The 25,734-nt window shown below is 36.9% G+C and overlaps 1 protein-coding gene across 4 annotated transcripts in view; it reads right to left on the bottom strand.

The window, feature by feature from the left end:
* The window catches only part of KDM1A (lysine demethylase 1A), a 61,038-nt gene that overhangs the window by 25,334 nt on the left and 9,970 nt on the right, over nt 1–25,734 (bottom strand). For 2 of the 4 annotated variants that reach the window (XM_045063938.1, XM_045063939.1), the window contains exons 3-8: nt 12,534–12,593; nt 7,421–7,554; nt 3,430–3,508; nt 2,770–2,862; nt 1,835–1,941; nt 38–119 (exon numbers count right to left, since the gene is read on the bottom strand). In XM_045063938.1, the coding sequence (XP_044919873.1) occupies nt 38–119; nt 1,835–1,941; nt 2,770–2,862; nt 3,430–3,508; nt 7,421–7,554; nt 12,534–12,593 (555 nt within the window). The remainder of the gene's footprint in view (nt 1–37; nt 120–1,834; nt 1,942–2,769; nt 2,863–3,429; nt 3,509–7,420; nt 7,555–12,533; nt 12,594–25,734) is intronic. The other 2 variants (XM_045063940.1, XM_045063941.1) reach the window with 1 other exon arrangement.

Raw genomic sequence — 25,734 nt, 5'->3', positions numbered from 1 at the left:
AATCTCATATAATGGCACAAAACGAAGGACTACTTACCAAGACCTGTCACTACCATAGCTCCAAGATCAGCTACATAGTTTCCTTTGCGAAATGTAGCAACTCGTCCACCCACTCGATCCTGTTTTTTAGAAATTAAATGGCTAAAATCATCAATTTTATTTTAACCATAAGAACCTGGCATGTACCACCCCAGGCCTCTGTCTCTTATAATTTAAAAAGAAAAGTATAGTTTAGAGTATATTTGGTGTGCAGTGTGGGAACAACTATTTGAGGGAGTGGTAGGGTAATGAATGACACAGAATTAAGTGATAGGAGATAGGAAACAATTCGGCAACCAGACATATTTAGCCACAGGTACTATTATCTCTCTACTCAGCTGTCTCTAATACCATTTACTGTACAGGCTGAGCAAGGGCCACTCATATAGAAAATATCGGCTCACGAATTGCAACACTTAATGCCATCTTTCTATCACCATGTTCTGACTTTTGCCCCCATCCCCAAAGTCACCTGTGAATGACAGATGATTTCTTGACAAATGGTCCTCTAGTGCAGCCCCATGCCCAGGGGCCGAGTGTGTACAGAGCATAAACTTTTGACAGTATCTCTCATTCCTCAACCGGCCCAAGTTTATCTGTGCTGACTAGGGATTTTCAAATATGGGGAAAAATTACTGAGCTGTAGTGACACTTTAGTCATGGATATTTTGACACTACTCCAAATAAATGAAAGAAAAACAAAACTAAAAACCTGTAGATTAAGAGTCACATGGGTAGGGATCATAATGGTCCCATTATTCATTACTGTATTGCTAGTGCACAGAATAAGAGAACACACACGTTTCCTAAATTACCTACGAAATATTTTTAGCAAGATTATATTAAAAATTATTTTGATTTCCCATACTTTATTTGAAAAAATATTTTTAAAATTTACAATTTATAAAAAAGCAACTTAGAAGTACTGCACAAAACATTCTGAAAGCCTCTAAAAATTTTAGATTGTTTAGGTTATCCGAGAAGTGTTGTTTTTTAAATGTTGTTAAGTCCAGGGAAGCCTATAAGTCACTGGAAGAATACAAAATGTCAAAAATCACTCATGAAAATAATTTGAATAGTACCAACTTAACATGATGTTCTTTTTCTCCACTCTGTGCCATCATCCCTTTCCTCCTTTAATTTCCATTTCTCTTTCAAGGACTGATGATAAGGGAACCAACATATCTTGGCTGCATCAGGCACTAAGAAATGGCTAGGGGCGCCTGGGTGGCTCAGTGGTTTAAGCCTCTGCCTTCGGCTCAGGTCATGGTCCCAGGGTCCTGGGATTGAGCCCCGCATCAGGCTCTCTGCTCAGCGGGGAGCCTGCTTCCCCCTCTCTCTCTGCCTACTTGTGATCTCTTTCTCTGTCAAATAAATAAATAAAATCTTAAAAAAAAAAGGCTGCTGCCCAAGACCATTCCTTTTCTTTTACTATCTAAAAGAGAATACAATCCACTCTGTTCCACCACTAAAAATAACTGCCACCTACAAAGGGCATGTCCATGAAGGCCCCAAATTTGAAAATTAACTGCAAGAAGCAATAACCTCCATCAAAGGGCTATAGGGATCATTTACAAACTCTTAATACTCACTGAGCACCTTCCAAAGTTTCATTGTCAAAAATGCTTTATCCAATATAAGTAACATTATCCAAAATACTTTGAGTAGTATACAAATCAGTTTGGTGTATTTCAAGCTATAGGATTCATTAACTTGCAATAGAGAGTTTCTTATTACATTGATAAAAACCTATTTCCATTAGGTCCAGCTTCTAAATACAATATAAAATTCTTACCCTGGCTTCCAGAAGTGTGACATCCATTCCGAAACTTTGTAATTGACGAGCTGCTGCCAAGCCTGAGACCCCAGAACCTATAATAATTACCTTTCCTGTCTTTTTAGCTAAAAGTAAAAAACGAACAAAAATTACAGTATTTTGTTGTAGGTTTTAAGAGTTTGTTTTACCATTTTTTACATCATGAAAACCTCTAGGTTCTCAATGTGTCATGATGTGTTACAAAGTAAACAGCTCACTTATTTTCCAAATAAAGAAACTACGTAAATACAAATTAGCACATAACTGAGGCTTACAAAATTTAATTCAATGTTAAAAACCTATAAATGAAATCCTTTATCTTTAAAGATTTACTTTCTCATTACACTGCGGTCATGTGCTTTGGTATCTGTGACTGAGTCTCTTCATTTATCTCATAGCTCTACTAGGACAACCTGACAGCCAAATTATTCTTAAAGCCATTTTCTTTAATCTCTACTTCTGCTGTCCTTACTATCCCTTTCTAAAGAACTATTAAAATTATTAAAGCATCAAAAATAAATTAAAAACAAATAGAAGTGCTACTTCTCAAAATACCCCTAACTCCTGGATTCCTCACAGGATAAAGAACTGGTCAATGAAAGAAAACCTCAAATCTCTGCTTTCATACCAGACTTCTCTCGTTTTTAACAAATTCTGTTTTCTGACTAATTTTTTTTATATTGGAAATTCAGTATCTTTTACTAAAGTACACTTATCAAACCAGAAATCACAGGCAATGCATATTTACAAAGAGGTTTTACTTTAAATCTGACATATAATGAGATAAGCTTGCGAATATCGGACTCCAAATTTAGACTTAGAAATCAAAATAAAATGCTACGAGCCTCCTGAAAATAAGAGAGAGTGCTAGAACTCTAAGTTAAAACTATGAAGTCCATCTGCCAGGTCCTTACTTGGTAGGGGTTTTATCCTCTTATAGATGCCGAAGTTGATCAGACCGTGACGCTCTAGGTAACTGTGAACTCGGTGGACAAGCACAGTATCACCTACAGAACAGAGGAATTTTAAAACATGTTCATATTTTTAGCAATTTAAACAGAAAGCTCCTTAACTCTGTTTTGCCGTCATGAAATTATTCTATACATATTTTCCATAAGCTTCAGATCATGTGACTCCTTTAGAAAGGTGATTCCTAAAACTTTTAGTCTGTGATGAAGTCCCAAATGACTATTGGGAGTTTTTAAGAATGACATTCCATTACAGATGAAATAAAGGATAAAACCAACCCCTTTTAAAGCAGTATTATAATCAGTTACTTTGGCAGAAACTTCTCAAGACTTTATGGGTGGTAAGTGGAAAATGAGAAAGCCAGCCAGCCAGCCAAATGGCAACAAAGTACCCCGGGGATTAAAGCCGGAACACAGTCCTGGTATAGCAATCTCCTGAACTCACAACTTAAAAAAACAAGAAAATAATTACAAAGACACATAATAGTTTTTTATAAGGCTTATTTCTGGATAGCACAAGGTAAAGTAAGATGATAACATGAACTGAAAAAATTCATTATCAATGAACCATGAGCCAAAACCAGTCCCACAGAAAACACTACTTACTGTTGTAAGGCGCTTCTAATTGCTGAAGAGTAGCCTCAAAGGTCAGCTGAATCTTTGGATTATCCAACCACAACTGCAACTGTATTTAAATGACAAATTTTTTTTACACAAGTAAGATGCAGACCACGTGACCACTTTAAAATCTTTTCAACTTGAAGGCCTCAACTACAGGCTTTCCTTTCACTGACGCAAAGGGTTATACTCCCGACAAACTGATGAAACGCAAAACCATGTCAAACGAGTAAATAACTGAAGAAGCTGGAAGATAGCCTAAAACAAAACCCAAAAAACCCTAGTAACTTGCCAGTATCATACAGCTGGCAGGGACCAACTAGGATTTAAACTGGGTTACTTGACTCCAGAGATACTGAGTAGATAAAAATCCACGAAATCAAATGATCAGTTAGATACGCAAAGATGGAAGGGAGGTTAACAGGTCCCAAGGATAAGTCCACAGTTTGTAGCCTACACAGCTAAATGAGTTGGTATGCTATTCACTAAATGAGGGTCACTGAAAGAAGAGGTGGGTTTAGTTTCAAGAAAACCAAGAGATGCAAGATTGGCATCTGGATACAGAGCTAGGGTTCTGAGGGGAAAAAAAAAGTCTGGAGCCATTTGCTTATGGATGATAACTGAAGCCGAAGTGCAGAAGAGGCCTCCTTGGGACAATACACAGCAGAGGGAGGAAAAGACCATAAGGAGCCTTAAGGAATTCCAATCAGTTCACATAATGCCCGGGGCGCCTGGGTGGCTCAGCTGGGTAAGCGTCTGCCTTTGGCTCAGGTCACGATCTCAGGGTTCTGGGATCGAGCTTCACATTGGGCTCCCTGCTCAGCAGGGAGCCTGCTTCTCCCGTTCTCTCTGCCTGACACTCCCCCTGCTTATGCTCCCTCACTTTCGGTCAAATAAATAAAATCTTTAAAAAAAAATAGAGATAAGCCTACAAAGCGGTCAGAAAAGACAACCACCAGGGAGGCAGAAGAACAAGAATACCATCTTAAGCTAAGGGAAGGGAAGTTTAAGAGTTTAAGAAGAAAGTAGTCAGTTATTTCAAATACTGCTGAAAAAGCATTAAGATAAGGAATGAAAAATATTATGGTACAATCAATAGGCTCTAACACAAATGCTCTTCAAACTGAATAGGCCAGACCAACTAAATGCCACTATATTTAAGTCCTAGCTAAAAATTAACTGCTCCATAGACAAGTGTCAACAAAGACATGTGGCTGTGTGTAAATAAACCCAATTACAAAAAGATATGACCAAATTCATAAGCACCCTCTACTTTTCTCTATGGCCACTGTCAGGGCAAAATGGAATTCCTCAAGTACACACTAGGCCCAAACTCCTCACCCCTCAATACAAGCCTTCTTCCTCTGCCCATCCTATAAAAAAATAATAAAGTGCAGGTCATAGTTTTTAGCTCAATAATCCTAAAGTTGTTGTGGTTTCAAAATCTGGAAGCAAAAGAACGGACACAATTCTTGTAAGAGAATGATTTATGTTCAGTTTTACAGCTAGAGGCCCACAACTCTAACCTGAGCCAGTCCTTCCTTCTCCCAATCTAGATTTTGGTCACAGAATATAAATCAGAGAAAACAGACATCACTGTAAATCCACCACTCAAATTCAAGTAAAGAGTGAAAACTTTTCTCAGATGAAACAAAAAATGACCTTATCTAAACAAATACACTTCTAAAAGAATTTAATCAATCAATTTTTTTTTTTTTTTTTTAAAGATTTTATTTTATTTATTTGTCATAGAGAGAGAAGCGAGAGCAAGCACAGGCAGACAGAGTGGCAGGAAGAGGCAGAGGGAGAAGCAGGCTCCCTGCCAAGCAAGGAGCCCGATGTGGGACTCGATCCCAGGATGCTGGGATCATGACCTGAGCCGAAGGCAGCGGCTTAACCAACTGAGCCACCCAGGCGTCCCTAATCAATCAATTTTAAGTAAGCTCTATACTCAACATGGGACTTGAACTCAAAATCCTGAGATCAAGAGTTGCATGCTCTACTGACTGAGCCAGCCAGCTGCCCCTAAAAAATCCATTCAGATCAAACAAATATTGATGTTATACACAGAAGCTGATTCTAAGACAAGTAAGCATCAGAAATATACATTAAAAATTTTCCATTCACTTTTTAAAAAATCACCCTGTTTTTTCTTCATTCAAAAATCCGTTTATTCTGTACTATGAAAACCCAATATAACCCACCACCCACTCTAGCTAATAATCTAAATTCAGCAGGGGTTTTGCAAACTAATAGCCAAAGTAAAGAAGTTAGTGGTAGCTAAAAGCAGACATGCTAAAATGACATCTGAGCTATACTCAAAGTAGCCGAAATTACAATATAAATTTACTTTGTATCACCCTAGACAACACTGAATATGTTCTGAATAGTATCTTGTCTTCCTCTACTTTGTGGCTTAAAATTTGATGAATAAAGGCCATGAAAGAAAAATTCAAAGACATAAAAAATGACTAATAAATGTGGGGAAAAAATCAGTCTTTTGGAAATAGAAAAGAAATGAAAAACTTTAAGTCTATTACAGCAGCACAAATTATCATTGTTTTAACAACCAAAGCACGGACAGAGCAATAGGGATGCTGACTGATTCAGTCTTCTCTGGGAAGCTATGTGACCATATCCATCTATCATCTATCTATCATTTATCTATATCAATTGATATATATGTATGTATTGTATTCGGGTTTTTATACATACATGCACGTGTGTGTGTGTGTGTGTGTGTGTATGTCATAAGGAAATAATAACCAGAGATAGTCAAGATGTATAAAGCTGTTCAGAGCTTAATAAAGCACAAATGGACATATAAATGCCTAACTTACAGTATGACCCAACTATCAGACAAAATATCATGCAGACATTAAAATCAAGCACTTAGCCAGAAGAGGAGGTTGAAGCAGAGGAGCAGAACAGAATAAGAGTTTGTCTTATCCTGGGAAAGACAGACAAAATGATTATTAAAAATTTGAAAAACATGGGGGGAGGGGGTGGCACAGTTCAGTCACTGAGCACTAAACTCTTGGTTTTAGCTCAGGATCTGATCTCAGGGTCATGGATTAAGTCCCACAATGGGCTCAGGGTGGAGTCTGCTTGACATTCTTTCCCCCCTCTCTCCCCCCTGCTCCTCCCCCAATTCACGCTCTCTAGAATAATGAAATCGTAAGGGGGGGGGGAGGCAGGGTGTGGGGAGGCACCTGGGTGGCTCCGTCAATTAGTCAATTAAGTGTCTGACTCTTGGTTTCAGCTCAGGTCAGGCTCTCAGGGTTGTGAGACTGAGCCCTACATCTGGCTCTGCGCTGGGTGTGGAGCCTGCTTAAGATTCTTTCTCTCCTCCTCCCTCTGCCCTTCCTCTGCTTTAAAAAAAAAAAAAAAAGTTTCAGGGCACCTGGCTGGCTCAGTCAGTAGAGCACGCAACTCTTGATCTCAGGGTTGTGAGTTTGAGCCCCACATGTGGCCTGGTTTACTTAAAAAATTAAAAGTCTGAATGAAGATTCTTTGGGTTTATGAGATTATGAAAAACAAAAAGAATCCAAAGGATATATGGGAACAGCATTTCAATTTTTAAAAACAAAAATTAAATACATATTAAAAAAAATAACTGGGGGTACCTGGGTGGCTCAGTGAGTTAAAGCCTCTGCCTTCGGCTCAGGTCATGATCCCAGGGTCCTGGGATGGAGCCCCACATTGGGCTCTCTGCTCAGCAGGGAGCCTGCTTCCCCTTCTCTCTCTGCCTGCCTCTCTGCCTACTTGTGATCTCTGTCTATCAAAATATATAAAATCTTAAAAAATAATAACTGAAGGGAAAAAACTAATTTTTTTAACAATGGTTATCTCTGGGTAATGGTACATGTTATAGCTAATTTTGTAATTCTTCCCTTTCTTTTTTTGCCATTATTGTCCATAAAAGTAATGTGCACTTTTTAATAATCCAAATGGAAAAAAGGCTGACATGGAAACTTACTGTGCGGTTTCGAATGAACAGAAAAACCTTCTGAGTCTGCTGCGGTCCACTGATGATATCTGGAAAACAGGCTGCTTCTTGAGAAGTCATCCGGTCGTGAGGAAGTCTACTCTGGAAAGCTGCACCCTCCACACCTAGCAAAGAAAGCAAAGGACTTCTGGGAAAAGTGCAAGTGAATACAAAACCAGGGATAATGAAACTCCTGAAGAACCTCTGTAAAGCTCTGCCTCATTCACAGAGCAATCTCACCTCCTTTAAAAATCTTTTATTTTTTGCTCAAAAGCCAAAACATCTTTAGAATTTACTTTACTCTTGAGCATAATGTTCCAAAAATTACATTCTACCAATGAGCAGAACAATGTACCTCTGAAAACAGAATAGAGTTTGCAGCACATTTTCTTCATCCACAAAACAGCTTTGTAATACTGGAAGATAATCTAATTAAAATTAGCATCACTGACGGTGTTCCCAAAATCTGAAAACTAGGGAACCAGAATAAAGGAAAACATACTAAAAGGAAAGCAAAAGAGACTACAGAATGAAAAACACAACCACATGTCTTCTTTCAAGATTACAGCAGGGAACCTGGAGAGGACTTTAAGATTTAATCACCAACAGTAAGAAACGCGTGATTATCTGGTCTGTGGTATACCATCCGCTAGTTCCCACAATGCAATGCTGGCAAAGGTGAGGTCAGTTAGGTGGACTACAGTGAGGACACAGAAGCAAGGAATTTACCTTCCCTGCGAAAACATTAGCAATCCTTTACTATACTACACAAGTATGTCACTGCAGATACTATACACTACATATACATACAATGTATACATATTCTCTGTGCAAGTAAAATATATATTGTTTTGAAACTTTTAAAATTGGGTATTAAATCAATTCTTTTTTATAAGCTGATAGTTAAGTACATCTTCATAAGATGTCCTTAAAACATATTTACATGTATTCTACCTGTATTTCTGAGATCACTTTATAAGACATATTTAACCACTAGCTTATGAAAATATCAAGACAAAGTTTCAAAATTCACTATCACTGAAATAGTTATATATAAGTAACAAAACAGGCACCAGATATCCATATTTAATCATTTAAAGCACATAAAACAAGAAGTCAGAAACACTGATAATGGAAACAAAATTAAAGGAAAGGCAAAGTAAGATTAAGAAAATAAAAAGTACAAGGTAGGTAAAGATATAACTTAGAAAATGACACCTAAGTTATTAAGGAGCGGTCTCCACAAAGACATTTATAAGCAATAACTCAGACAAAAGTCGTTAACAAGAGGTCAAGCAAAAATGCCTAATGCTAATATGGGTGGCACATTAAGAAACGATATTTTTGAGAGAAGGAAAAAATATCTATCCACTCACAGTAGATAATGAAGGCACATGTACTCTATTCACATTACAAAATCAAATCAGCAAGTCTCTCATTCAGTGAATCTCAACCTAAAATTAAAGACTGTTAGGACAATTAATTATTCCCTAAGAAAAAACAAAATCAGTAAGAGCCATATTACTGGGAGTGGAACATGAAATTAAGGCAAGGAGAGAAGAAATGCTGGCAACAGGGGTAGGTTATTTCAGTAATGTGAAATTTTCTAAAACTGCACATAGCTTTGATGTTCCTAGTCCCCTACCCCCAATCAAATAAACAAAAAACAAAACCAAGAACAAAATCATGTCACATTATAATAACAATTACCTACATATCCCAAGTACTCAGAACAAGTTTCTTAAAATAGGTTACCTTCATAAGTGTATACTATTAACATGAAAATCAATTTGTTCTATAAACTGGACTCCTCCCTCCCCCAAACAGGGGTAGTTTTCTTAGCTATACCTTCTACATGCTTATTAAGTCATCACTGAACATCAATCCTACTGCAAAATACTGCCAATGACAGTAAAAAAAAAAAAAAAAAAAAAAAAAAAAAAAAAAAAAAAAAAAAAAAAAAAAAAAAAAAAAAAAAAAAAAAAAAACATGTAGGGAAAGACACTAAATTTTGAATTCTATTTGGCTCCTCATTCCAAGTGCTCTAAAAATCACTCTAAATTAGTTGGCTAACTTTGGGAATCTTGAGACTATGTAACAATTAAGAAATGTGATCTACATAAGTCATGTGGCAGTTTTAGGAGGATCTTTAAATCAAATAACAAAAGATTACCAAAAGGAATTAAAGAAGCCAAATATTGTGAAACTAATGTATGTGCAGAATAATAATCTTCTCCATCTCTATCTTTCACATAAGATCCGAAAACACCTATTCTTAAATACTTGTCAATTTTTAAGAATGAAAAAGTTTCTAAAAACTCAATAATTATTTTTCCCCTTTTGGTTTTTAGGTTTGAAGACATTATTTCAAGGAAGGAAGACCATTATCAATATAAAGGTGAAAATTTTAAGAAAAGGTCTAACCTTTATCAAAGGAACAAAAAATGTTAACTTGGAACCCAAGCTTCAGAAGCTCAATCAATGCACTCTTTTAATAGGATTATTTCCAAAATGAACTAACAGGCCATTCTGGACAACAGAACTCGTAAGTATCTCCTTTAGAGGGAAAAACCTTAAAGAATACAATTAACTTTAATAATATCCTTATTACAAGGGAAGTACCAGTAGTACATTTCATTCAAAAGTAATTTATACTGCTGTTTGTGTGGATTTAACACAGTCTGGTATTCTGGAAATTGAGAATGTTTCAAAGAGGCAACCTTAATTTTTTAAAAGCCCCAAGGCTGCCTATGTATCTCTCTTGCCCCCTCCGTTCAATTCCTTTATCCCTACACTTCACACAGGAAGTTCCAGCATCATCCTTCAAAATGCAGTCATGCTAAACCAGAAATGCCCTTTCCAATGGTCTGACCAGCTCACACTTTCTCTGAAAACACAGTAAAAGTCATAAAATATTTAAGGGACCAAAAAGACCTTTTTGATAGATTAGAGACGCAGATAAGGAGCAGGGGATGGGAAGGCCAGAACTCCTCTATTCCATGAAACCACTTCCTGATTCTGATGATACGGGTAGCATCTTGAGTAGAGTGAGAAACAGAGATATAAAAATCAACAGAAAAGAAGGCCTCCATGAAACTTGTCTTTTTTTTTTCATGAAGTAAATAAATTAACTAGAAAAACTAGATTTCTAGTTGATGAGTAAAAACAAAAGCTTGACAAGAATCTACGTATAAGATGACTTCAAATTAGTACCTATATATACACCATATCCAGTCCTATAATGGTTTAAAAAGACAAACAGAATAAAGAACAGAGGGAAAGGAGAGAAAAAGAAAAAAAAAGAGAGAGAATTATGCTTTACATCTTTTATTTCTAGGGTAAACATACACTTAAAATGACTCTGACGGAGGGTATAAGGACTAGTCTATGCATAAGAGAAGACCCCTGGGTTCTCACTCCTCCGAACTGTTGGTGTATCCTCCGTCATATTGTTTTAATTGTATTTTGGGTCCTAATCCATAAAACAGGGATGGGTGCAATATTATCCGTTTGACAGCAGGAAGCTAGAGAAAAATGACCTTAAGTTCCCTTCTAATTTTTAAGATGTAGGATGAATACACCAGCTTGATGTGGATTTATAGAAGTTAAGATATGATCCTGGTCCCAAGATACTCATGAAGGTCATTTGGTTTATTAAAAACAGAATGTTGATTGCTTATAAGCACATCCTTCTAACTAACCATCTCACAAATGCATGCTTCTGAACATGGCAAAGATCTGAAGAGAGATCCTGAAGGGTTAAGAATAGTCACCACCATGCTTGGAAACACTTAAAAAAACAAAACAAAACACCTCATGTTCTACTGAACAGTAAGTCAGAAGCACCACAGTTCTATATGGAAGTCTGTTTTTACTTTCAGCAATACAGCATATTGTTTACTAAAGCAAAAGAGTAAATTTAACCATGTTAAAACAAAAAGCAGTAAGAAAACTCAGTTTATTTCTTTAAGATTCAAGCTTTAAAGGCTATCTATCCCCTGATCCCCAACAGTTCCTGGAAGAGCTGATCGTGCATCATGTGATGAGTAGCATTCTTGAACATTTATCTGCCACATTGACTCTGAACGAGGATTTTAACTCCTCAAGAGAAACCCCATGTACTGATTGTCAACCTCCAATCCTTGGGACAGCATTTAAACAAGTTTACTTCTAACATTCTGGATCCCCTATATACTAATTTCTGCACTAACAGTGAACTTTGACCCAAGAGTAAAATACAAATATTTCCCAGACCCGCTGTACACAACTGCAAAAGACAAACAATTTTAAAGTAGACATAACAGTTGAAAAGTGACAAACTCCAAAAGTGAAGTAATACCTATTCCAGTTCTTTCAAAATGTATTAGCTTTGAGCACTGAACCACACAAAAACATCCAGGGCAAAGGATGAAATCCAGCCATATCACTTTGGATTCCTGGAACAAACTTTAATAGCTCTAGATGGGCCCTATCAATCATTTAACCCTTTACTTCTTCCTAGAAGTAAAAATATCATAGTTTGATCTGGAAAGAAACAGCATTTCAACTTAAAAAAAAAAAAAGCAAACAATTTTCACATGACAAATGTTTAAACTACTAAATAATTAACTATATAATGTTAATTGAAAAACTATCCAACACTATCTGACAACCACCTCTGAAGAGTGCCTTGCCTGAATAATTCCTCTGACTAGTCCTGGAATGACTTTCTGTCCTTCCTTTTTTTTTTTTGAAGGCTTTCAGCCTATGGCTTCTCCTCTCTGTATATGTAGCTGTATTTCTTTTTAAAGGTCCCATGATTCCTAAACCTATGTTCTATAACATGTTTCCTAGCACTGTAAAAGCTGCCAGGAAGAAAAGGACCCGCCATCTCCTCAAACACGTGAAGAGTGGAGGGCTGAGATCGGCCTGAGGACTTCAAAAGGTTTTGCTTGCCTTTGCTCTGGCTACACGCTCTCCTATGCTGCTACTCTGTCCTGATGGCTCTGTTTGCCCTGCGCTCCTGGCTACCATGCGGAAACCACAGCCAAAAACACTTGCAAGCATCAATCCCTGACTTGGCGGCTCTTGCTCCTAAGTGGCAAGCATCTAATGCCACCCTCACCTGATGCTTGGCCGTCTCCATACCCTCCAGAACTGTCGTCTTGAAGTCCTCCTGCTTGCCCTGTGGAAGGAAAGAGGAGAACTCAGGGACCTTACTCCATAAATTAAGATAATATCTGGACATAAAGGCCTAATAGTTGGCGACTCACAGATTCACCACCAACTAGTAAAACCGTATTGAGAGAGCTCCTTCTTCTCGAATCAGGCCCAGGGAATCACATCATAGTCTTCCAAGTTCTGGTCAGAAAATTTCAACTTTACACACTGATTCTTGTTGAAAGGTAGCAGAACAAAGTACACGGTATTTCTAATCACTAAATCCTTGCTGTCGGTCTTATTAAATCAAGGTTGGATGGGGGGAAGAAACGAATTCCAAACGTCTTCTACTACTTGTTGCTAGACTGAGTTAGGTGTCACACGGGCTCTAGGGTCTAGAGCCGCAACAATTCAGCATCTGCTCAATCTCCCTTTATCTTTACCTTTCTATCCACAGAGAATATACTTAAGTAACAGGCAAAAGATATAGTTTTAGTGAAAAATTCTCCCATTGACTTCAAAGCAGGGACTGTAAAGATTCAGCTCCAAAACAAGTTTCATTTACTATACATGCCAGACAGCACCAGGTCTGAAGACGCAGTGCTTCCTTAGTAAAACTTTCAAACACACCACAAGACACCCTGCAGTCATATGCCAAGTAATGTAGAGAGACACACACACAGGAGGGGCTGGGGGAAGGCAAGATATGGGGGAGCTTCTACTTCAAGCTACGTAATAAGCCAGCTAAGAGATTGTCCTCATTGACTAATACGTAGAAATAACTTCAAGAAAGGTATCACAGCTTGAAAGTTCCATCTGACGAAGTCCAAATAGATCATCTTCCAGACTCTTCCAAAATCTATCACCAAGACAGATGCTATGATCTTCTTAAGGTTTTAGCTACCTAGTAAACTATGAGAAAACTACAGCATGATCTTTAAAAGATGCGAAAATACTCTCCAATGATCTAAAACTAGACAAGCATCACTAAAAAGTTTATTTTAGAAGAACTCAATGAGAAAGCAGACTGATTAACCACTATTTGAGTTAAAAGGGAGCAAGAAAGTAAAAATGACATCTCTATCTTCACATATTTGAAGGTATTTAGATAGAAATGATTTCTGACATTAGAATGTGTTACTAGAAGGTATATGTTCTGAGGATAGGACAGAATCTCATTCTAAAATTATTTCACTATGCTCCTGTCTTAATGACCCTTGAGGTTTTAGAAGGATATGGCTCTCAGACAAGGCTCAAGATACAGGATTCGTTTACAGTCTTTGGAAAAGGGTATATAATTATAAGGAGATGACTCCTTACAAAATCTAGTCTGCAAACATCTTGAAAATGCAGGCCCTCCATTTTTTATTTTACTTTTAAAATTTAAATAAGGGATGCCTGAGTGGCTCAGTCAATTGAGCATCTGCCTTCAGCTCAGGTAATGATCCCAGGGTCCTGGGATGGAGACCCACATTGGGCTCTCTGCTCAGTGGGGAGACCGCTTTCCCTCTGCCTCTGCTCTCTCGATCACTCTCTCTCAAATAAACAAAAAAATTTTTTTAAAAGTTTAAATAAAAATACTGCTTAACTTCTAGATTTATTCATAAAAAAATCTTACAGATTTTTTTTTTTTGAAGTTGTCATTGTTCTGTTTGATTCCAAACAGAACCAACCTAGACCAAAAGTTGAATCATATTTTAAAAAGGGGGAGAGGTGGGCGCCTGGGTGGCTCAATTGGTTAAGGTCCTGGGATCAAGTCCCACACCCGGCTCTCTGCTCATGGGGAGTCTCCTCCCTCCCGTCTGCCCTCCCCGCTGCTTGTGTGCTCCCTCACTCTCAAAATCTTTATGTGGGCAGGGAGAGAGAGGCTCAGAACAATGAAATAAATACAGTTTCCAAGAATAACATTCAAGCACTATGAACAATATCGCTCCTGACTCTCTCAAATTATGTAGCCCAACTGGCAAAGAATGAAAGCTACAGTCTCCTGTCAGGAAGGCATCTCACCACTTCTAAAAATAAAAACAAACACCACTTTCAAACTAGCCATTAAGTCCTGAATTATTTTATCCTTCCTATTTCTCTCATTTGCTTTCTTCCCCCACTATATGTCATAGAATATGCTAAAATAATTTATCTTAATCTACAGGTAGCCCTTGGCTGACTGTTGACTGTCACAGTCTTTAGACAAAAATTCCATACAAATGTAGATTTCTTAAGCCTGACTTCTGTGCTCAAAAGCTTAAAAACGTTGCTCTTTTACAAGATAGGGAGGTCTTTTTTGACTTCTGCTTTTGAAAAAAGGAACAAAACTCAGATACTGTTCCTCGATAAAAATATGTAAAAGTAATATGAAAAATACTCAATACCCTGCAATAGTTTTTTAAAGGGATCCCTTTTAACCGCAGAAAGTCAAAATAGAAATGAAACTCCAAAGTACTGCATAAACAGAGAAATAGGAGAAAACCAAATAGGTGATATAAACATGCAAGAAATGATGAGAAACAAAACAAAAAGTGCTTATAATTAAATAAAGAAACAACGTGTCTCTTAACTTGATGAACGTTTAGAGATAAGATCGCTACTTTCTAATCATAATACTCCAATATCTGGAGAATGCCTATTTCTCCAAAGACAGATAACAGCATCATCTTTATTAGTGGTATTCCAGACCAATTCTTCCATCATCTTAAAAACAACACACATACAAATGTTTGTAGCTAACTTTCCATCCAGGATTGCCTCTGATCTGATTAGAACATATAAAATGCCATATTCACTTGTTCTTTGGGTCCTTCTGGCCTGGGACTCTGCTTCTGACAGTGGCATAGGGACAAGGAACAGCAGGCAAGTATAGTTATTATCCTACATGAGTTCAAATTCAAGATAGAAAATGAAAATATACAAAAGCAACTCTTTCGTATCACCTTGATTTTGGCACTACTGCGCAGGAGACCTTTGGTTTTCATTCCCACCATATACACACACACTCCTCAAGACCCTTAACACCTGTATTTGTGCATATCTTCTACAAGTTGAAAATAAAATTTTTGGTTTAGCTTACACAGCAGCCTTTCAGCTGCTCTCTAATAAACTCCCACAGACCTGGTAGATCATTATTGAAGAATAGTGAAATATTTTAGTTACAGTCACACTACTGGATGCTTTCTCATTTTGATTCAAATCCCTAGCAGACCAATATCTTAAAAGGAAATCTATGATGTCTTTCACATATTTTCATCTGACAAGCATGAAGGACAGGATCACTGATATGCTATTCCCAGGAACACACTGACCAACAAATTCACATTTTGACTTCAGTTTGTAGAAAGCACACTCAAATCAATAACTTTTGTAGACAATTTGAGAAACTTCTAAGTCTTCTGGGAAGCAACGATTTTTAAACAGAAAATCAACTTATCAAAATTTAACCAAAATCGTACAAATTTATAGAATAAAAGTGACTGCCAAGCTAATGGTTTCAATTAAACCTGACAAATTAGCAGAGAGAAAAAAAAAAAAAAACCTTGAAAGTTTAAATCACCTGTGAACACATAAGTTTCTACTCTAATAACACTTCAGTTTAGTTTATATTTTAAATAATCTAATTCAGTGTTCACCAAATACCTATTCCAAAACAGTTGAGCACAAGTAGAAAGTTGAACACATTAAGTACCTATTTTCAAAGGGCTTATAATCTAATTGGGGAAAGATGAAAAATATCCAGAAAGAAACGTTATTTTTTAGGGAAACAAGAAACAAACACAGACTTGAGGAATCAAGAAAGCTTTTCTGAACAAATCCAGAGATTTGGCAAAAACCACCAGCATGGTCCAGAACACTTATAAAAGCAAGGAGAAAAGCACAGTCAGGGAATATATAGAGAACCACACAGCACTTGCAGATGTGGAAGAGCAAAGTAAGTAAAATGGCCCATTTTTTTGGCCCATTCAGTGCCAAAACCTAAACTTGATCTTAACAGTAATGGGGCAGAACTGGCAGCAAAACAAGCGATATTTTAATGAATCTAATGTGGTCACTTTGTACCAGATGGATCACAGGGAAAAGGTGACCTGGATAAAAGAGAGCCAACTGAAAGACTGTTTAAATAATTTAGATATGAAGTGAAATTCACTAGAACAGAAAGGTAACAATGAAAATGGATAAGGCACAGCAAGTCAAAGAAGTTGTTCACAGGTACATACAGGGCTTTAAAAAACACTTGATCAAAGGGTAAGGGACAATCAAGATGACTCCAAGGTTTTAAAAGTTCAAGAATGGTAATACAATGCACAAAATGGGAAATTTGGGGAAAATTTAGGCAAACTAAATTAAAAAGAAATACTCCTTACTTAATTACTTAGTCTTTAAAGTAATTAAAAGACTACACTCCAGGGGCACCTGGGTGGCACAGCTGGTTAAGCAGCTGACTCTTAATTTTGGCTCAGGTTATGATCTCAGGGTTCTGGGATCAAGCCCTTTATCAGGCTCAGAGGTTTCTCTCTCTCTTCTCCTCCCCCAGCCCTGCCAAATAAATAAATAAATCTTAAAAAAAAAAAAAAAAAAAAAAAAGAAAGAAAGAAAAAAGAAAACAAAAAAGACTAGAACTCCCAAGTTAGGATGGGTCAAAACTTTAAAATAACATGGAGATAATAATACGGTCAGAGAAGGATGCCTGGGTGGCTCAGAAGATTGTCTGCCTTCAGCTCAGGTCATTATCCCAGGGTCCTGGGATGGAGTCCCACATCAGGCTCCTTGCTTAGGGTCCCTGCTTCTCCCTCTGCCTGCTGCTCCCCCTGCTTGTGTTTTCATGCTCTCTCTTTCTGACAAACAAAAATAAAAATTAAAATTAAAAATAGTAATAGGCTCAGAGAGTTTGAATCAGTTGTAAATGTAGGACTAATCTCAAAAGGAAAGTCACAGCTTCAAAAAGGAATTGGTCAACATAGACAAATAATAAGAAAAAGTTAAAATAATTGAAAGGTAGTGAGTTATTGGTGACTGTCTCCACTTCATGCTGCCTTCTAGTCCTCTCTTTAGTGAAAGGTGGCTTTAAAAACATCCTCCGGGCGCCTGAGTGGCTCAGTGGGTTAAAACTCTGCCTTTAGCTCAGGTCATGATCCCAGAGTCCTGGGATCCAGCCCCCCCACCCCCCACTCCCCCCCACCCCCGCATCATATTGGGCTCTCTACTCGGCAGGGAGCCTGCTTCCCCACCACCCCCACGCCCACCCCGCACCTGCCTTTCTGCCTACTTGTAATCACTGTCTGTCAAATAAATAAAATCTTTAAAATAAAATTTAAAACATCCTCAAGTATACTGACTGCTCTTAATGTATCTCCTTCCTAACTTTTTGACTATGAATCTGGACAGAAGAATAAATGATCTACAGCAGTTCAAAGAAATGCAAAGGCAAATGAACTGAGCTCATAGAAATAGATAAAACTAGCCTGAAGGAAAAGCCTCAGGTATTCTTTGAAGCACATCAGAGGCATTTTAACACCGCTAACACTGACCAATACTTTCCAACAAAATTATCCAGAATGAATGGAATCTAAGAATTCCAACTAAAACAGCAATTTTAAGGTTACACTGTCAATAAGGTCTAGAATGCAAGAAAATGGGTGTTGCTTGAGGGAGAAGCAGGACTAAAATTTTCTCATTTTGTCCCCCAGGAGGAGCAGTAGTTCTGCTGATTTGCACCAAAAGACAACAATGGGGCAGAAGTGAGAAACTCAGTAGCAGAAACCCTATACAAAGTAAAAGCCCTATAAACCAAAGAGGAAAACAAAGATTTTAGAAGCCAATGGGAAGAATTAACTTTTTTAACATACTGTTTCCTTCCACATTCCGTAGCAGGATATTTCTCACCTATTTTGTTGTAAAATCTTGGTTTGTAGTTAACTTTTCAAAGTGTTCCAAAGTCTACAATTTACATGCTGTTACTGCTTAACTACCAAGCTTAAAGTGAGTTTGAGTAATTAACAACAAAGCTTACTTTTTAAAAAAAGTTAGTTTGTTTACATATCATATGTAATCTCTACACCCACGTGGGGCTCAAATTCACAACTCAAGAGATCAAGTCTTCTGACTGAGTCAGCCAGGCAGTCTTCACCTGTTTCTAAAAAGGCCAATACTGAAGTTTACCCTGGACCTATTAAAAGAACCATAGTAACTTTTTATAACTGATGATAACCACGAAAGATTCCAACAAAAGAATCCCTTTTTCCTGCTCAACTAAGTTTTTCAGAATGCTAGCTATCTCTACATCTCAGATCATGATTAGGGGCTCTTCCCATCCTCAATATGATTTGAGTCTACACTGCTCCGAGGAAGATACAACTTCTTAGGCATTAATTAATCACATGTTTCTTCTACTTTCACATATCAGAAGATGTAAAACAAACAAACAAAAGCAAAAACACCACTCTATCTTCAAATGTTTAAGACCACTGTGATTAGGAAATACTGCAAAAATGTTAACATTAGCTTATCTCAGTATTTGATATATCAAATGGATTTTGATTAGGTTACTCTGAGGAGAGAAAATTTATATTAGGAAAGTACCAAGATTTGCCATTCTTCCTATGATTTAACATACAAAAGCTTAAATGATTTTGCAAGTGACATGTTACTGAAAATGGGTTACCACAAATACTTTCCAGTTTCCAAAAGTGATAAGGTGTCAACCAACCCTCATTTTTTCCTGAATAAGACACCAGTCCAGGCTATTCCTAGTTCAACTCTTTGTTTAATAAATAGACAAAGACGGAATTCTCTTTTGATCCCCATACCAAGCCCCATTTTGGAGATGAGCAAGTCCTCACAGCCCAAGTACCCTATTCTTCCAGTACACCATGACCATACCAAATAAAGGATGGTAGCAAAAAGAACTCAAGGAAATTCTACAAAAAAGTTGTCAGCTAACCAAACTACCATTTTGTCTTAATAAAAAACAAAACAATGAGTGAAATGGAATCATTAAGAAAAGCAGCTCAATCTGTTGAAGACAGAACATAAAACTGGTAGCATCTGATTCAATGGTTATCAGCCAAAAGCAGTAAACAGTTAAAAATCAAGGATATTAACTGCTTCATAAGGGTCTAATTGAATTCCTTCATGTTTAATATAAAACTTCCAAAATCCAATTTTAGGAAAAACACTTAAAAACTACTTCTGGATTCTCACCATACTTTGAATACACGTTTAGTGTACTGTTTCTTCACTGTAGCCAAATATTAAACCCGTAAACCCAAAGTGGACTATGAATTCTTTGCAGGAAGACCCAGTCTTCAGCTCTGAACTCTAAGAACCCAGCACCACACCTGGAACAGAGCACTGTACTTTTACAATTAATGTGTAGAATAAAGTAAATGAGGAACTGCCAAATTTGGGGCAATTTTACTTTGTGAAGAAAATGTCTCTTTTTTTTTTCCCCCATTTCCTCTCAATCTGGAGGCTGTGAGTTCAAGCCCTGAGCTGGGTGTACAGATTACTTAAAAATAAAATCTTTAAGTAAAAAATTCCTTCCACACTAATTCTTAAAAAATTCTTCCATTAAGCCAAGGATTTAGGAAGACTTACTTCCCTTCCACTCTTTCTGCCTATAAGTCCCTCCAAATGTTTATACTAGAATGTGGTATTTAAGAGTTATTTCACCTTCTATGGGATTTATGTATGCATTTATAACTCATATTAGGCCATAAATTATCTGTGAGTGGGGACCATGTGTTGCATAGTGCTATGTATCTTGACCCATTTTTAGTTACCTCTTAAAATATAAAAATGTTGAATTAACCTAGATTACACCTTTTCAGCCTGTGACTTTTATACTTAGCTCTCCAGTAAATTATTCTGGGGCACAGTTCCAAATCAGAACACTGAAATGATGCTATGCAAGAAAATTACTCCTAGGTCTGCTTTCTAAATGTATGCACCACCATACTTCATACAATGAGAACTCACATGACTTCTAGGCACTTACTTGACACAAGCAGAACAAAATGGCAACATAAACAACTCTGTTAGGAATGAATATCTAGCAACTTCTAGTAAATCTACAAAAGAGGGTCTCCTGCTGGGTATAGGGATGTAACAGAACTCTATAATCCTCCCCATGGACACCTGAATCCATTCTCATGAAATCTGAAAGCTATTCCTGCTATCTGACTGTATTTGAAGGCATGGCAAGGGAAATCAAGAGAAAGCCTGGGAGAAACCATCTGAAAATAGTTATGGCACGATAAATTAAATTCTTCACTGAACACGGACCATAACCATCCATGCTGCCAACCAAACCCAGGACGTCTACTATTATCAGTACAACTGCCTCAAACAGGATCCTAAGAACAAAGAACTATAAAAATGTAAAGGCCATTATACAAATATTAGGACCACTGATTTTCTTTTCTTCTAAAGTAAGGAAATTCATCTTCAACTCTTCTCTGGTCAAATTCTATTATACTAAGTTCTAAAGACTAGTCCAAAAGATTCTGCCTTTTCGATTTTTGCTATACTGAATAATCAATTAAGTATTTAGTCATCAATCTTTTTTCATAAGTATTTTCACTATAATAGTATTTGTGATCAAATTTAATTGCATTTTAGGGGCGCCTGGGTGGCTCAGTGGGTTAAAGCCTCTGTTTTCAGCTCGGATCATGATCCTAGGGTCTTGGGATAGATCCCCTCGTCGGGCTCTCTGCTCAGCGGGGAGCCTGCTTCCTCCTCTCTCTCTGCCTACTTGTGATCTCTGTCAAATAAATAAATAAAATCTTTTTTAAAAAATTTAATTGCATTTTAAACTAAATTCTTCTATCCATACACATTATTTTGTATATTTTCTGTTATTTGGACTTTTACTAATTCATGTTGCATCTCCTTTCATGTGCTTTTTAAAAATATTCTTTCAACCTATAGTATAAGTATTACATGAACAGAGTCCCAAAATTGTTAAAAACCACCAATTTTTTTGGTCATACCAATCTCTCACATCAATGATTTTTGTAAACTAACAGTCTACATCTCTTTCAGATACACATACCACATACACATCCATAATTACCATGCATAACAGAGACCAGGTACTTTCCTTTGTTTACATTCTTATAAGAATTCCTATATATTCTTGGGATCAGGCTCAGTGGGTTAAGCCTCTGCCTTCAGCTCAGGTCATGATCTCAGGATCCTGGGATCTGCTCAGCAGGGAGTCTGCTTCCCCTCTCTCTCTCTCTGCCTGCCTGCCTGTCAAATAAATAAATAAATAAGATCTTAAAAAAAAAAAAGAATTCTTATATATTCTTAAAAGAATATAAACAAGGAGATGAAGTGATTCTTCCTACAGTCATTCAACAGAATCAATAAAATAGATTATTATACAGAGCTGTCATCAATCAGCTAACCATATCTAACAAAATTAACCAATGATTTGATGGAGCTTCATTACAGTAAAGAGCACAGCACCTATTTAGAAAAATAGTACATGAGGGGCACCTGAGTGGCTCAGTGGGTTAAAGCCTCTGCCTTCAGCTCAGGTCATGATCCCAGGATCCTGGGATCTGCTCAGCAGGGAGCCTGCTTCCTCCTCTCTCTCTGCCTGCCTCTCTGCCTACTTGTGATCTCTGTCAAATAAATAAAAATCTTAAAAAAAAAAAAATAAAAGAAAAAGAAAATAAAAATGGTACATGAGACACAGGCACCTGCTTTTATGTATTTTTTTTTTAAGATTTATTTATTTATTTGACAGACAGAGATAACAAGTAGGCAGAGAGGCAGGCAGAGAGGGAGAGGGGAGGAAGCAGGCTCCCTGCGGAGCAGAGAGCACGATGCAGGGCTGGATCCCAGGACCCTGAGATCATGACCTGAGCTGAAGGCAAAGGCTTTAAACCACTGAGCCACCGAGGCGCCCCTACATATGTATTTTTAAACATACTTCTGATATTTCTGAAATTCATTAACTTGAAGAAATCTTGAGAAAGCATCTTAATAGCCCATTTCAAATTTCATTTTATTATTTTAAAGCAAGTTTCCATAAGTCTTTTTTTTTTTTAAGTATTTTATTTATCTTAAATAAATAGATCACAAGTAGACAGAGAGGCAGGCAGAGAGAGAGAGGGAAGCAGGCTCCCTGCTGAGCAGGAGTGCCAGATTCCAGGCTCAATCCCAGTACCCTGAGATCATGACCTGAGAGGAAGGCAGAGGCTTAACCCACTGAGCCACCCAGGCGTCCCTAAGTTTCCATAAGTCTTAAGCTTTACACAACTAAGCTACTTCTAACCCCAGATATCTTTCCAAACCAGAGATCCTAAATAGCTATCCTACAAAAATTTAAATTCAGAAACTACTAAGACTTTTCTGAAAATGTTCAACTATTGTAAGGCAACGGAGTGAGGGAAAAAAATGTTTTTGTATGAAAATAAAAAAGCTAAGTGCTAGCAAACCATTAATATGTAAAACCTCTTTGAAGAATCAATGGCACACAGGGTACCAACTGAACCAAGAAAGGAAAAAAGCAATTCTCTAAAAGGTTACTGTAACAGAGGTTATTATTCTAAACCAATAAAACCCAACAGAGATTTTTACTGTTTTACAGATGCTCCACTACTCTGTGACACACTAATAACCACTCAATTCCAAAAACTTTTCAGGTTTAGTTGGCATGATTTTAAGAAAATTTTATCTTTTTATCTTAATAGAAGAAGTACTAGGAAACCAAATAAACCCATCATTCGTTAAAACAAATATATTCGGACGTGTACAGTAAATGTAAAAATACACGGAAATGTTAAGGAAAACAAATCATTTTAATTTTAAATATAAGCAGCAATACTTAGTATGAAAAATACATTATTTACTCATGTAACTACCACAGACTACAGGCCACATCCAGTTATCATCAAAAACAGACAAATCTAAAAATAATTTTTAAGCCACAACAAAACTTCTTCCCAATTACATAAATCCAAGCAAACAAAAAACCCAAACATCTTGTTACCATAAAAATTCAACTTTCATATTGAGAACATTTTTCCATTGGCCAGAATTCACTAAACTTGATTATCAAAACAACCTAAATCATCTCTCCAAGCCAGTCTCTTTACTCCTTTTAGTTCACTCTTAGAGACCACATCAGATTCATTTTTCCCAAAAAAGTATTTTGGTACAATGCCTCTCACTCAAAATACAAAATACCTCAGTGCTACCCCAGCCAGATCCTCCCAGTGTTTAAAGGACACACAGTTCAAATTCCTTAGCCTGGTAACAAAGGCTCCAACCTTCCTTTCTGGCCTCCTCTCAGAATTCTCCTAAAGGAATCTTCTCCAGTAATACTGTCTAACCCAACAGACTTTGGAATACCTAGCGCTAAAAAAAAAAAAAAAATTATTCTTAGGAATAACATTGTGGAAAGCCAAGCAAAATTTTCTAAGCAAACTTAAAAATTGGTAAAAATGCAATGTATTCAAACCTTACTTATATAAAGTTTTATATCTTTATACTTATATAAAAAGTAAGTAACTTTCTCGTTATTACCTAAAATGATTAAGATAAAAATATTTGGTAAAGAATGAGATCCACGTCTTCTCTCAAAAATTTTAAGATACCGATATGACAATGGTTCTATTCAATCTTTGAATGAAAGCTCAAGTGAAAGAGCTGGTTATGATAAGACAAGAGATTTGGAAACTCTGGACAGCTTTTAAACGCCTGAACTTACTTGACAGTATTTTATGATTCACTAATAGGGCCCAATTTGTTTCAATTAAAAAGGCCAGTAGGTTGCCACTACTTTTCTAAGGAAAATACTTCCCTAATTCACCCTGGAAATCTTTTTTTAAATTTCAAATTGTTTTAAAAGAAAAATCACTTGGGACGCCTGGGTGGCTCAGTTGGTTAAGCAGCTGCCTTCGGCTCAGGTCATGATCCCAGCGTCCTGGGATCGAGTCCCACATCGGGCTCCTTGCTCAGCAGGGAGCCTGCTTCTCCCTCTGCCTCTGCCTGCCATTCTGTCTGCCTGTGCTCGCTCTCTCTCCGATAAATAAATAAAATCTTAAAAAAAAAAAAAAAAAAAAAAAAAAAAAAAAAATCACTTTATTTTCATAATCACAAATAATATATTGCAAGTTTTGGCTGTTATCAAAACATCTCTGAGCACTGAAGATAGTCTAAACTTCAACTTTCCCCCAAAATACTAAGATAACTTATTTAAACCACTGGATGAAAATTTAACAACATAATAGCATAAAGATGGTTCCCCAAATCCTAAATCTCTTTAATAAGATATTTACTTCTTGTAGCAACAGCGCTACATTCCACATTAATGGAAAAATAAACATATAAAAACAATATAAAAACCTTTTTCTTTTTCATGGAAAAGAAAATATCAACACCAGGTTTAAAATGTTGAGAGGAACAAGAAAGTGTAAGTCAGTTAGTTGTTCACTGGAGAAGGACAACTACTCAACACACCAAGAGGATGAGCAGCATCTGAACTATCCGATCACATACTGAAGAACACTCAGAGCCAAGAAAACAGAAACCTCTTGAACTATGACAGATGTCAAGGCTTATCCCCATATACCTAATTCATCAGTAAGTCCACAGCAAAGGTAGAAGAAAAGAAAGGCAAGAATCACAGAAGAAAAAGGAATAGAGAATCAAGGGAGAAGTTGAAGGCAAGGACAGAAAGAAGGGATGAGAGCTAAATATAAAAGACTAGAAAGAAAAAAAAAAAATCAACAAAAAGAGAGGTGGTGATTTGCCGTGTGAAGACTACATTTGCGTCAGGGACATCTGTCCCAGAGGTAACAGATCACTGCTAGTAATTCCCCAAGAAGTCATTTTAACAAAGTTTTAGGGAAACCATTCTTAGAAAACCCTTGATTCCCGAGATAAATTGAACCCAGAATCTAATCATCTGGCTTAAATGTTTTCAAACCATGTTTTTATTACATTTTACAATAATTACTGAAATTATAAATTTTAATTTTTGAGAGTTTCGGCCAGAATCTGTTTGGTAAATTGTAAATCTAAATATAAATTAACACCTGACCTGTAATTCTCTCAAGTGATACATCAGTAAGAATCCTTTAAAAAAATAATAATAATAACATCTGGTGATTTATATGACATCACAGGAGAGAACCACCCCCCAAAAACTAAAACAAAAGATA

The sequence above is a fragment of the Mustela putorius genome, unplaced genomic scaffold, assembly GCF_011764305.1.
Source record: "Mustela putorius furo isolate JIRA1106 unplaced genomic scaffold, ASM1176430v1.1 tig00003853_pilon_pilon_pilon, whole genome shotgun sequence".
Taxonomy (NCBI): Eukaryota; Metazoa; Chordata; class Mammalia; order Carnivora; family Mustelidae; genus Mustela; species Mustela putorius.
Note: the sequence above shows the minus strand (reverse complement) of the source record. Positions and strands in the feature narration are given on the sequence as shown.